Source organism: Lycium ferocissimum, chromosome 12, assembly GCF_029784015.1.
Source record: "Lycium ferocissimum isolate CSIRO_LF1 chromosome 12, AGI_CSIRO_Lferr_CH_V1, whole genome shotgun sequence".
NCBI lineage: Eukaryota > Viridiplantae > Streptophyta > Magnoliopsida > Solanales > Solanaceae > Lycium > Lycium ferocissimum.
Genome location: NC_081353.1, coordinates 42,455,352 through 42,469,978, shown reverse-complemented (window position 1 = coordinate 42,469,978; position 14,627 = coordinate 42,455,352). Strand labels below are relative to the sequence as shown.

At 37.7% G+C, this 14,627-nt stretch overlaps 1 protein-coding gene and 1 pseudogene across 1 annotated transcript; one reads left to right on the top strand and one right to left on the bottom strand.

Moving 5' to 3' along the window:
* Positions 1–1,526: 1,526 nt before the first annotated feature.
* LOC132041003 (uncharacterized) lies at positions 1,527–7,576 on the top strand. Its single transcript, XM_059431725.1, has 4 exons — positions 1,527–1,662; positions 2,072–2,166; positions 3,289–3,563; positions 6,388–7,576. Exons 1-4 carry the CDS (start codon positions 1,633–1,635, stop codon positions 7,194–7,196), a joined length of 1,209 nt encoding a protein of 402 aa, XP_059287708.1. The 5' UTR covers positions 1,527–1,632; the 3' UTR covers positions 7,197–7,576.
* Positions 7,577–7,707: 131 nt separating this feature from the next.
* LOC132041004 (cytochrome P450 81Q32-like) lies at positions 7,708–14,520 on the bottom strand (annotated as a pseudogene).
* Positions 14,521–14,627: the final 107 nt, after the last annotated feature.

The following is a 14,627-nucleotide window of genomic DNA, read 5'->3' as shown; positions in this document are numbered from 1 at the left end:
CCCCATCAACCAATACTGCCAGCCACCATCAACCACTAGCTACTACCCACAAAACTACTATTAACCAACACTGCCTTATTAGCTCCCACAACCACCATTGCTAGCCATCACAACCACCCACCGCTATATTACTTTTAAAAAAAAATATCTTTTGAGGATATATATATATTAGATTAATTTAGTATATTATTAAGCTTTATATTTAATAATTTTTAAATGAAAACAAGTTTTATACATTTGGACGTAGAAAAAACAATTATTTAGTATTCAAATGTTAATAAACCATCTTATTTTTCAAATGTATATTCAGATTTGAACTTTTCAATCTTAATAAAAATAAATAAGGCGTTAAACCTTCTCAAAAATTTAATGTGCATTTTACAAAGATCGTGCATGTATTCTCTTCTCTCAAAGAGTTCTTGTTAGGATCGAGAGTCCGAGATAGTGCGGAATTAGACAAAGCAGTCAATTAAAGATAATAACAAGAATAATAGGAGACAAAGATTTAATGTGGTTCGGTCAACTTGACCTATATCCACAACCAACAGAGGAGTAAATTTACTAACATCAACGGATATAAAAGAGAGTACAAAACAACAAAAGAAAGTATAAAATTAGAGTAATTAAATACTCTAATATCCCAAAACCCCCAAGAGAATAACCTCACAAGATCACTCTAAGACAGAGTTCACACAAGTGTTTCTAAACACATAACTCTCTTACAATAATACTCTAAAAGAAAAAAAGAAGACAAAGAGAAAGAGAAACTCTTCAATTATTTTTGGTGTATCTTCAACTATGGGAAGCTCTTCTATTTATAGTAAGAAGTACTTGGTCTCCAAGTTTGTGATGCCATGGATAATGTCATGAACAAATGTATCCACCACACATATTAAAATTTGATGCCCAAGTTCATTGCTAATAGGCTTATGCCTATATTAAAATGAAGGCCATATTACAGTTCCTACAGTTAATCCAATCATATTATTTACGGTTTGCATAAATATATAATCCCTCCATCTCGATTTATGTAATATAGTTTGACTTGACACGAAATTTAAGAAATAAAGGAAGGCTTTTGAAATTTATGGTCTAAAATAAGTCATAAATATTTTTGTGGATGTTAATCATTTTATTGAGAGTAAAAGAGAGGTTTTGAGTTAAATTCTTTCTAAGGTGCCGTTTGGCCATAAATACCAAAAAATATTTCACTTTTTTTTTGGAATTTTGGAGTTGGAGTTGTGTTTGGCCATAGTTTTTGGTGAAACGTAGTGTAAAAAAGTAAAAATTTTTTGAAAAATAAGTTTTTCTTGTTTTTGATATTCCGGAATACGACTCGGGAAAAAAGTGAATAATTTTTATGGCCAAACGCTAAAAGTAAAAGAAGTGAAAATTTTTTTCAGAAAAAAGTGAATAATTTTTATGGCCAAAGGCCCACTAAATATAAAAATATACTTCATCATTTTTTTTTGACAAATTAAAAAGAAAAGTGTATCACATAAAAAAGTGTCAATAATCCAAATTGACCCCGCTCATTTCAGTATATTACACAAACCTCCCAACAAGTCTTCCATCAAATCAAATCCACCGCCGCAAATTTCAGTTCAGGGTTGCAGCTAGGCAGTTTCCTCCATGGCCTCCCTTTTTCAGAAATTTCAAGAGGTAACCATATGTTCTTTACAGTTCAAAGGTGTAAACTTGAAACTTGTACATGTATGTAATTTTAATAAGCACAACAAGATTCATATATAAAAATCCCATTTTTAATTTATATACTGTATGCAGTTTCTTTCTTCCTCAAGAATGACAGCTTTGTATTTGGAGAGTCAAAAAGTTTATCTTTGATCACTTTTAACTATAAAAATTGTGAATTTTGTGATATATATAATACCTTTTCTGGTGTTTGTGATTATAAAAATGTGGTATGCACTAAAAATTGGCCAAACCAGTAGCCTCTTTAGTTATCAAAAAAAAAAAAAAAAAAAAGAAAAAAAAAAAAGAAAAGAAAGTGGTATGTACTTATTGTATTGTATTGAATATTGAAGTATTTTGTTTTTGATTTGACTTTTAGGCTGTGAAAGTTCTTGCTAAAAGCCCAACATTTGCTAAAGATCCAAGGAGTCTTCAGTTTGAAGTTGATGTAAACCGCCTCTTCCTTTACACTAGGTAAGGATCAAAATTCATATTGAAGGGAAAAGTAATGTTATTATCTAAGATGTTGGTGAGACTAACAGTGGCGGAGCCAGGATCTTCACTAAGAGGGTTCTAAAATATAAAGTAGTAATCAAAGAAGAAGCTAAGGAGGTTCAACAACTACTAGATATACATAAAAAATAATTTTAATCTTGTATATACAAAATAATTTTCGTGAAAGGGGGTTCCGGCGCCCCTGGGTTAGATCACTACAAGTTAATTGCATTTTATTCATAATAAGTCAATCACCTCTGGGTTTTATCTATACTCTTTGAAATTTACTCCAAAAACATTGCTTTAGCCTTTGCAATTGATGTTTGTACCAAGAATTATTGGCTGTATTATCTGTACTTTTCCTTGTAAAAGCATCTTTGTAGAAGGAAAAGTTCGCTTGTTTGATTCGTCTTTGTCTATGATTAATTTGACCGACCAGGATGTGCTCTCTTTCATGTAATACAATTCTACAGGCTATTCAGTTTTTCATTTAAGATATAAATATGCAACCTTATAAGATTTGTTTTAACAAGTGAAAGGCAAAGGGAAGGGGGTCACATAAATAGGTTTCCATTATAACTAGATGAAGCTATGAAAGCTTACCTTAATATTTGTGAAAGGGAAAAGGTGTTATTAGGAGCTTTTTTTTCTGGTTATCTCATATTTTGTTTGATCACGGAAGTTTAAATTATTTTTGAGTTGAGTATGGTCTTTTCTCCTTGCTGATAAATATGTATGGAGCTGGTTGAAATATTGATGAATGTTTTGCTGCTTTCAATTCTTTTAAGAGCTAGGATTTTGCTTGAGTCATCACCCAACAAGCATTATTCCACATTTTCTTTTTTTGTTTCTTCTTTAGAGGACTGTTGTTTTAACACTAATTGCAATATTTACTGATCCAGAAGAAAGGAAGAGGGGTGTTTCCCGGGGGGGGGGGGGGGCATAAATTATCGACCTCTATGGCTCTTGCCTGTAACTAATTTCTTTCTGACTTGAATTGCTTTTATGAAACCTATGATAGTAAAATTGCATACTATCTTCACAACTTACAGTTTCACAACTTACAGTTTCAACTTTGCATGACAAACTTCCACCTTTCAGTTACAAACGTTTGGGGAAGGATGCCGTTGAAGCTGATGCAGAGGAGATCATTGACATGGCTGGCAAGGCCTCCTTAGCTGATCAACAGAAGCAGGTCCAAGAAAATGTGCATTCCCAGGTTACAAACTTTTGCAAGTACATGGATCACATATTACAACCTGATCTTATGGTCAAGGACAGGCAGGACACGTCATCTTCTGAAAATAAGTCTTCTACTCGTCGCAGTGGGCTCAGTCTTGCTATTGGTAGGACTGCTCCATTAAAAGTCCATGGAGGTAAGAGTCTTAAGCTGAATTTTCAAAGCACTTTCTAAGTTTGTTTACAAAGTTCACGAGTGCCCAACTTTAGCATAGACTGCAGTAGCCCTTTGCTGTCCAGCTTTTACTATGTTATGTCAGATTAGGAAGACGAATTTCAACTCCTATCCATAAAAACAAAAAATGGGCTCAATGTAATTCGGGCTAGACTGGTCAAGGAATGTAATGCCTAAAAATAGATGTTAAATTCATGGTGATATTTGCGAATAGATTAGGTGGATGAAATTTAACTCTCAGCTCAACCCTTTTAGCATACTAGATTCACCAAACAAAGCTGTATGTATGACTAAGAAATGAAGGAAGTTCCCCTTTTTACCTTCCTGATATATGCTGATGTCGATTTACCAAACAGAGCTGGGTGAAAATTGCCAAAGATTGAAGCAGTTGTTGCCGTTTACAGTCTAAATGTAAGCTGGTGTTTACTTTGTTAGCTTTTCACAGTTTTTCCAATGCCGTCGTATTAATTAAGTAAAGAGTAATTGAACATCCCTTCTGAGTAGATACTCTAGATCCGACCAATTCCCAGGCTAGTTATTATCAGGATATGTATAATACTAATGAATAGCTACTTGCAAAATGTTGTTAAATGCAAGGTTTTTTATCTAAAATATTTGCTCTTCTCAAGCTCTCAAGATTGTTATGAGGATCCTCATCCCAAGGTCTGATCAGTTAAAACAAAAAAAAAAAAAAAAAAAAGAAAAAAAGAAAAGAAAGGAGGATCTTCATCCCTTGGTTAGCTGTCTGATCTGGTAGGGATTCAGTTTGCTAGTGACTCGTTCTTTTGATTTTCTGCATAGCTCCCTGGTTTTACTTTTCTAGGAATTCTTGATTTAAGCCTATGATCATCCTTATACATTTAAACCTCTTTATAACAACAATCTTTGTAAAATTGCTTCAAAAATGACAACCTTAACAACAATCTTTGTAAAATTACTTCAAAAATGACAACCTTACTCAAATGTTGATTGAATTTGCTTTTCACTATAATGATGTTAGTTCTGATTGACGGAAGGGAAGGCTATCAGTCGACGAAAATTTTCGCCAATTCAAGCGTTATTTCCGTGAAGAGATTGGAATCTATGAAACAAGCTACAATTTTCGATTTCTTCCATTGAACTTGAAATTTTTTAGTGCTCAATTTTAAAATACGTATGTGCTTTAAAGAGTTCAATTCTTTGTAGGTACAGTGCAACTATTTATGGATTTATCAATAAAGTATTAGCTTCTTTAATTTTTAATTAATGAAATATGATACAACAACAACAACGTACCCAGTGTAATTTCACAAGTGGGGTCTGGGGAGGATGGAGTGTACACAGACCTTACCCCTACCTTGGGAGATAGAGAGGCTGTTTCCAACTAAGTTACTCGAACTCGGGTGCGGGTGTCCGCTACGGGTGCGGATTAATCATTTTGGATTACATACTTTTACCTCAAGAGGCTGGCGTGGAAGTGAGGCTTGGTACCCAGGTCATCCAGAAGAAAAGTAATTTCAAGTATCTTGGGTCTATTATGCAAGGCAGTGGGGAGATTGACGATGATGTCACACATCATATTGGGGCAGGGTGGATGAAATGGAGGCTCGCTTCCGGAGTGCTATGTGATAAGAAGGTGCCACCACAACTTAAGGGCAAGTTCTACAGAGTGGTGGTTAGATCGACTATGTTGTATGGGGCGGAGTGTTGGCCAATTAAGATCTCCCACGTTCAAAAGATGAAAGTCGTCGAGACGAGAATGTCGAGACGGATGCGTGGGCACACCAGAGGACAGATTGGGAACGAGGCTATCCGGACAAGGTAGGAGTGGCCTCGGTGGAAGACAAGTGTGCGGGAAGCGAGACCGAGATGGTTTGGACATGTGAACAGGAGAGACACGGACGCCCCGGCGGAGGTGCGAGAGGTTGGCCATGGATGGTTTCGAGAAGAGGCAGGGTAGGCCGAAGAAGTATTCGGGGGAGAGGTGATTAGACAGACATGGCGCGATTCTGACTACCGAGGACATGACCTTAGATAGGAGGGTATGGAGGACTCAGATTAGGGTAGAAGGCTAGTAGATAGTATCGTTTATCCTTTCATATTAGTAGTCACATTATCGCGATATAAGTTCTTATGCTTTGATTTCTGCTACTATCTGTTATTCTGTACTTTGATTATCTTATTTTATCTGTGATAGCCACCGCCCCTTTGCAAATCGCTTCATCATGGCTTAGTCGCTTTCGTTATTTTCATTTCCATATCGCTTTGAATTTTCTTAGCCTTATCCGACCTCTTTTATGCTTCCTATCGAGCCGAGGGTCTTTCGGAAAAGCCGTCCTACCTTGGTAGGAGTCGTCTGCGTACACTCTACCCTCCCCAGACCCCACGGTGTGGGATTTCACTGGGTTGTTGTTGTTGTTGGTATTTAAGTACTGAGCTTACTGTAAGTAGTTGTTTGGTATTTAAGTACTGAGCTTACCGTAAGTAGAAATGAAACAAATATAATGCTAATTATGCCTTTTTAGGACTTTCTGGAAATTATTAACTTAATTATTTGTCATCTAACATTTTCTTCGGACATAGAAGTCCATTTCCTGGAAATGTAGATCCATAGGTAGTTGGAAAGGTCTTATAAATTGTGTACATAAACCCTTGAAAAGCAGCCTATGACATAAGATCATAGTTCCAATAGCTTTTTGGTTGTCTCACATAGATTACTTATGTTCAAGCTTTCCAGTCGTCTTGGACAAAAGTTTTTCTTTTTCTCTGCAGTGTGGATTTTGATTACTGTTCTGTTTTCAGCACAGCTATACCTGAAACCAATCCATTGAAGAGCACAGAGGTTACACAGAATTTAAAGGGTCTTATGGGCTATACTCTCGAGGTCAAACCGTCTCAAATTCCACATGAGGATGCTGGGCAAGGTTTATTCTTACATGGTGAAGCTGATGTTGGTGCTGTGTTAGCATTCTATCCTGGTGTAATCTACTCCCCTGCATACTACCGATATATTCCTGGATATCCAAGAGTTGACGCCCAAAATTCGTATTTGATCACACGGTATGATGGAACTGTGATAAATGCACAGCCCTGGGGTGCTGGTGGTGAATCTCGTGAAATATGGGATGGGTCGTCTCTTCCTGAACCCAAGCACAACATGCAAGCTGATGGAAAGGGTTCTGAGCGAATTTGGAAAATGCTCAGTAAGCCATTGGATGGAACACGTCTAGGAGGCAACCATGAAGTGCTGGAAAGGAGAAACCCTCTAGCCTTTGCGCACTTTGCCAACCACCCAGCAAAGGACATGGTCCCAAATGTAATGGTATGCCCTTATGACTTTCCTATCTCAGAGAAGCACATGAGAGCCTATATACCAAATATTTCATTTGGAAATGGTGAAGAAGCTAACATGAAGAGGTTTGGCACCTTTTGGTTCAAATGGAAGTCCGGCAAGAATGGATCAGATGTCCCTGTTTTGAAAACGCTTGTTCTTGTGGCAACTAGAGCAATTAGTAATGAAGAAATTCTCCTGAACTACAGATTGAGCAACTCAAAGCGAAGACCATCATGGTACACCCCAGTAGATGAGGAAGAAGATCGAAGGAGGTGGAGCTAAGATGATAATGGCGAATGGTGCATGTTGAAGTGTACCAACCATGAAAGCGCGCAACTGCAATTCTGTATTACGACGCCAGGAAAACAGTGAGGACATCTATTTTGCTGACTATAATCTGGTTCACTTTTGGGTTTCCATCTTTTTGAATGGTTTGCTTGTAGCAATTATGGCTGGCCAAGTTAACCTGTTAAGAAAAATGATTTGCTGAGCTGGACAACAAAGCTACTGTGCTTTAAACTAACCGTGAATTATTTTTACATGAGTTACATAATAAATGGAAAAGGAATCCATCCTTGTTATACAAAATATTAAATGTTATTCTGATTGCTTATGAAAGTCGAGGCCTTCATTTTCTGGTTAATTATTGAATGATTACTCCAGCTTCCTGTGTTTATACATCTTTCTTAAGAATTGATAATTCCCTAATCTACTTTACAGCCAACAAAAATTGAAGGCAATGTTGATTTGATGCAGTCATCAAAACTTTGGCATACACTAAGAATTTTGTTTTCTTTTCATATTCTTCTCCGCCTTTTATGATTGATAAAAAATGGTCAGCTTCGATGACATATCAAATGACATACATGGCGAGTCATAACCACCGTAGCAGTTATTTCTTGTTTGATGAATGCTGATGCATTCTCATACGTGAGGATCCACTTCAATGCATAAATTGAGTGATATCTGTTTCAAGTATTACACAAACTAAGGCAAAAGGCGTAACATAGATTAGATGTTACTATTTATTATCAACTAGAAGTTTGGGATTGAGAAGTAGTAATAGTTGTATTAGCAGCTAAATGTTACCTTCTTAAAAAAAAAATTAAAAAAAAAAAAAAAATAATAGTTGTATTAGCAACTAGGGAAGGGATATGCTAGAACTGGAAGCCTTGCCCTCTGCAATAATTGCTGATCCTGCCTTGCAGGCTGCAGCTACTTGAAAATAGATATTACTTTGCCTTTGCTTCTTTAGCAAGTATTAATAGAGAAATGTAGCGTCGTTTTTCTGTGTCTCTGTTTGGTTCTGTCTGAAAAGAGAAAGTACAGGGGAGAACTGTGATTACAAATGAGTGAGAAGGTTGACAATATTTTGGTGAGGCCTACATTTTGCTAGCAATGGTATAGCCTTAGGCATTGTGAGTCCAGGTCCTTCAGTCATGTCAACCAGCTCTTCACTTACTCTTTCCCATTCAAAGCACTGAATAAGTGATCCTAATGCCAAACCAGCCACATGCATTGCCAAATTCTCTCGCGGACATCCTGTCCTATCATATCCAAATGGCATTAGCCTGAACCCGTCTCGTTGCCCTTTGAAATCGATAAATCTTTCAGGCTTGAGCTCATTTGGATCTTCCCATAACTTAACATCATGTTGTATTGCCCACAAATTGACTAGCAACATTGTCCCACGTGGTACAAGAATGCCTCCAACAACACACTCATCCAAGGGCTCATGTGGCACAAGAAATGGACCAGCTGGGCACATTCGGAGAGTTTCGTTTATGATTCCATGGAGATATGGGAGTAGAGCTAGGTCTGAATCATCAGGTAATCTCGATGAATCTCTAATGTGAGTGTCTATTTCGTTTTGACTATTTCGTTTTGAGCTTTCTTTAGGGTCTTGCGATTGTTTAGAAGAAGTGATAATGCCCATTCCAATGTACCAGCTGTAGTATCAGTCCCTGCTGTTAACATGACTATTGCCATGCCCCTTATCACTTCATCTGTGTAATACTCAGGTTCTGAATCTTGGAATGATAGAAGAACATCAATCAAGGTGTTGTTCTTTTGCTCAATAGAAGATCCCTTTTTGCTGTTCTTGTGTTCTTCAATCAAATCTTGCTTGAATTTATCCCTCTTCTCCTTCAATAACTTCACCTTATCCTCAAGTTTGTTTACTCCTATCCATTCAAGTAGTGGCACAAAATCTCCTACATTTGTTGCACCACTCAGTTGGAAACTTTCTGTCACAATCTCTTTAAATCTCCTAGATTTCTCCAATTCCTCAGCTGAATCACCATGTACTGTTTCCCAGCAATCATCATCATCATGATGTTCAGTGTCATCTCAAAGAAAGCTGCTTTCATATCCACTTCTCCACCATTGGTTTTGCCCCTTACAAGTCGTTGAAGCAGAGCGGGAACCTCATCTCTATGGATATCAGCAGACATTTGAATTCTCTGAGTGGACAAGATTTCAAGAGTAGCAATCCGTCTTAGGTTGCGCCAATGTTGGCCATATGAAGCCCAAAAAAGTGTGGTGTAATTGCAACCAAGATGTTTTCCAGCAAGCAACCTTGGGCAGTTGGCAAAAACTGTTAGAAAAATGAGACTTTTCTGGATAGTCTTAAATTTAACATTTCCTATTTTGATATTTTTGTTTAGTTTGTAAAGGAATGGTGCTCCTTGTTTTGTGGAATATGTCTAGTAAGAAAGGACAATAGTGGTTGGATAAGTAAGGTGTCCTACTAACTTTTGAAATGTATTATGTAGATATATGTATGTATGCCTTTTGGAATATGATATGAATGAAAAAGTTTCTGCTGAACCTTCTTTGTTTTCTCTGTAGTTTCAAATAACTAACAGTGGCATCAGAGCCCTTCTTCTTGAGGGATCTGTGAAGAAAAAAAAAGTTTTTTCTTCAGTTCTTCTAAGGTGAGGGGAGCTAAGCAGCAGTAACATGGCTGCCAACAACTTTTTGGGTGCAGGTCCTCCTATGTTTACAGGGGAGAATTATCACACATGGGTGATAAAAATGAAGGCTTATCTCAAAGCTCTTAGTTTATGGGAAACAATTGAAAGTGAAGCTGATCCTCCTCCACTTGGACCAAATCCAACTGTTGCTCAGATGAAGATTTATGAAGATCTGAAGTCAAGGAAACCAAAGGCTCTGACATGTCTTCATTCAGCACTCTCAGAAGTGATTTTCACAAGAATAATGGCTTGTGAGACACCTAAAGAAGCATGGGAGAAGCTAAAAGAGGAGTTCGACGGAAGTGACAGAGTGAAGACTGTCAAACTCCTAACTCTCAAAAGAGAATTTGAGATGTTAAGGATGAAGGAAGGAGATACTGTGAAAGACTACTCTGCCAAACTTTTGGAGATTGTAAATAAAATCAGATTGTTTGGTGAAGTCTTTCCAGATTCAAAGGTGGTGGAGAAGATGATGATAAGCTTACCAGCAAGGTTCGAGTCCAAGATTTCGGCAATAGAGGAATCTTGTGATTTGAAGACTTTATCAGTAGCAGAACTGATCAGCAAGTTGCAAGCCCAAGAACAAAGATCAAGTATAAGAGATGAAGAAGTAGCAGAAGTGGCATTTCAAGCAAAGCATAAAGGCAAGCAGCCTGCGAAGGACAATAAAAGGATGGAAGGAGATAAAGTAGCAAAGGGGAAAACATGGAAGGAATCTTCAATGAAAGGGAAGTTTCAACCTTGCAACCATTGTAAAAGAACCAACCATCAAGAAAAGGACTGCTGGTTCAAAGGAAAGCCATCTATTCAATGCAGATTCTGTAAAAAAATGGGTCATATTGAGAAGAATTGTAGGGTCAAGCAGAATCAACCACAAAAAAACCATGTGCAGCAGGCAAATTTTACTGAAGAGTCAGAAAAGGAAGAAGAAAGCTTGTTTATGGCTTCTCATGAAGAAAACACAACCAACAAATCCACATGGTTCATAGACAGTGGATGTACGAGTCATATGTCACACAATGAGCTTCTGTTTCACACACTTGACAAGTCAATTAGAACTAAAGTCAGAATGGGAAATGGTGAAATGGTAGAAGCACATGGGAAGGGTTCAGTTGCCTTTGAGACTAAACAAGGTACAAAATTTATACATGATGTGTTGTATGTTCCTTGTTTAGCATGTAATCTGTTAAGTGTTGCTCAAATGATGTCGAAAGGTTATTCCTTATTTTTTAAGGGCAAGCATTGTTTGGTTTTTGACTCTGAAGATAGTTTGGTTGTTAAAGTAGAAATGGTGAATAAAATCTTTCCTTTAGAAGGGAGTCTTGATAGTGCCAATTTTGCAAGTTTGGACGAGTCATGGCTGTGGCACAAAAGATATGGGCATTTTAACTATGCTACTTTAAAGTCTATGTATGAAAAGGGCTTGACTAAGGATTTACCTGAGATCACACTGTCAAAAGAAGTTTGTGGTTCATGCCAAATGGGTAAGGTACACAGGAGAGCATTTCCTAAAAGTGCTACCTGGAGGGCATCTGAAAAACTTGAGCTAGTTCATACTGATGTGTGTGGACCCATGCAGACACCATCTTTGGGCCAAAATAAATATTTTGTGCTCTTTATCGATGACTTAACAAGGATGACTTGGGTGTATTTTCTGAGTAACAAGTCTCAAGTATTTTCAGTTTTCAAGAAATTCAAAGCTTTTGCTGAAAGACAGAGTGGTTGTAAGCTAAAGGCTTTGAGGTCGGACAATGGTGGAGAATACACTTCAAATGAGTTCAATAAGTATTGCGAAGATGAGGGGATTGATCACAAGCTGACAGTAAGCTATGCACCCGAACAAAATGGGGTCTCAGAGAGGAAGAACAGGACTGTAGTTGAAATGGCTAGATGTTTGTTGCTGGAAAAGAAACTACCGCAAAGCTTTTGGGCAGAAGCTGTTCATACTTCGGTGTATTTGTTAAATAGGCTGCCGACGAAAGCTGTGGATGGAAAGACTCCTATTGAGGCATGGAGTGGAATAAAGCCATCTGCCAAGCATTTAAAAATCTTTGGTTCAATATGCTATTCTCATGTTCCTTCAGTCAATAGAAGCAAACTTGAACCGAAAGGTGAATTGGGGATTTTTATTGGATATTCGTCTCAAGCCAAGGGTTATAGAGTTTTCAACTTGCTGACAAGAAATATTTCCATTAGACGAGATGTAGTAGTGGATGAGCATGCTTATTGGAACTGGGATAAGGAGCAAATTGAGCAAGAAAATGCAGTTTCTCAGAACTTGCTTCCGCTGCCTGCGACACAATCAGTTGCCTCTGAAAATCTGGAAGAAGATGAAGAATCAGACGGGGAATCCTCACTTGATTCACCAATTTTGAAGACAAGGCCCCTTTCTGATATATACGAAAGGTGCAATGTTGCAATCTCAGAACCAACTAGCTATCAAGAAGCATCAAGACATGAAGTTTGGATTGAAGCTATGAAGGAGGAGATTGATATGATCGAGAAGAATAACACTTGGAAGCTGGTTGATAAACCCAAAGACAGAAATGTTATAGGGGTGAAATGGGTTTATAGAACCAAGCTTAATCCAGATAATTCAGTTTATAAGTACAAAGCAAGGCTTGTTGTGAAAGGTTATGCACAAGCTGCTGGTCTGGATTATGGAGAAACATTTGCACCTGTTGCGAGACATGATACAATAAGGCTTCTATTTGCTTTGGCAGCTCAATCAAATTGGAAGTTGTATCATCTAGATGTGAAATCCGCGTTCTTAAATGGGCTGTTGCAGGAGGAGATTTATGTTGATCAACCAGAAGGCTTTCAAGTTGCAGGAATGGAGGATAAAGTCTACAGACTACATAGGGCATTGTACGGATTAAAGCAGGCTCCTCGAGCCTGGTACAGTAAGATTGATGCTGATCTCATTCATTGTGGCTTCAAGAGAAGTGAAAATGAAGCCACTTTATATGTTAAGAAAGCTAAAGGCGGAGATGTGCTTGTGGTGTCGCTCTATGTTGATGATCTTCTGTTAACAGGAAGTAATGAAGCTATGGTGAATCAGTTCAAGCAAGAAATGGAGACCAAGTTTGAAATGTCGGATTTGGGTGAAATGACTTACTTTCTAGGAATGGAGATTCACCAAGCTACTGATGGAATCTTCATTTCTCAGAGAAAATATGCATGGGATATTCTTAAAAGGTTCAAGATGGACAGGTGCAAGCCTGTATCGACCCCACTGGTTCACAATGAAAAGATTTCGAAGTTTGAAGGAGGTGATAGGGCTAATCCAACAGTTTATAGAAGTCTAATTGGTAGTTTGTTGTATTTGACAGCAACAAGACCTGATCTTATGTTCGCAGCAAGTCTTTTGTCGAGGTTCATGCATGCTCCAAGTTTGGTTCATCTTGGTGTCGCTAAACGAATGTTGAGGTATATCAAGGGAACCGCTGATTATGGTATTTGGTTTAAAAGGGAAGAGCAAGGGCAATTGATGGGTTATTCGGATAGTGATTGGGCAGGAAGTGTTGATGATATGAAAAGCACTTCTGGATATGCTTTTACACTTGGTTCAGGCATGTTCTCATGGAATTCAAAGAAGCAAGAGGTGGTAGCTCAATCTTCTGCAGAAGCAGAATACATCGCTGCCGCTGGTGCAACTAATCAGGCTCTATGGTTAAGAAAGATTTTACATGATCTGGAGCAAAATAACATTGAAGCTACTGTCATTAAGGTTGACAACAAGTCAGCAATATCGATGGCCAAAAATCCAGTGCAACATGGTCGTAGCAAGCATATAAATGTGAAGTTTCACGCTATTAGGCAAGCAGAGAAGGATGGCGAAGTTAAGCTTGTTCATTGCAGCTCAGATCAGCAGATTGCAGACATCATGACCAAGGCTCTTCCCAAGGGGAAATTTGAAGTTCTAAGGGCTAAGCTGGGAGTATCCATGAAAAATCTCAAGGAGGAGTGTTAGAAAAATGAGACTTTTCTGGATAGTCTTAAATTTAACATTTCCTATTTTGATATTTTTGTTTAGTTTGTAAAGGAATGGTGCTCCTTGTTTTGTGGAATATGTCTAGTAAGAAAGGACAATAGTGGTTGGATAAGTAAGGTGTCCTACTAACTTTTGAAATGTATTATGTAGATATATGTATGTATGCCTTTTGGAATATGATATGAATGAAAAAGTTTCTGCTGAACCTTCTTTGTTTTCTCTGTAGTTTCAAATAACTAACAAAAACAACATCGTTTTTGGTGAAACATTCCTCTGTAAGAGAAGGGGAAGAGACAAGCAGGACAGGACGCTATCCAAATCGGAGGAAAAGCAAAGGACCATCCTTCTCTTATATCTTGGCTAATGTTTTATGGAGTGGTTTCTTGTATATAAGTAAATGGCCTATTATGGGTAAAGAGATAAAGGGGCTTGGTGGGAGATTTTGGAATTTTCTAAGGATTTGGTTCTTTAGCAAGTAAAGGAAAGTGAAGATGAGGATATAGTATGAGAAGTCCATGTTTATGCAGATACAATCAAAGAAAGACTAATGTAGTAACTATAAATAATTAGAATTTCTCCAACTTTGCTCACTGGATTCCCTTCTTGAATGGGTTTTTAGAACAACTTATTATCTTGTTTAAGGCTTAGTCATTGTCCAGGAACTGAATTAGGCCAAAGTTAGGCTGATAATTTATGGTGTGCAGCTCTGGAGCAAGGTCTTAGTGTATACTATGTTGTGTAGTT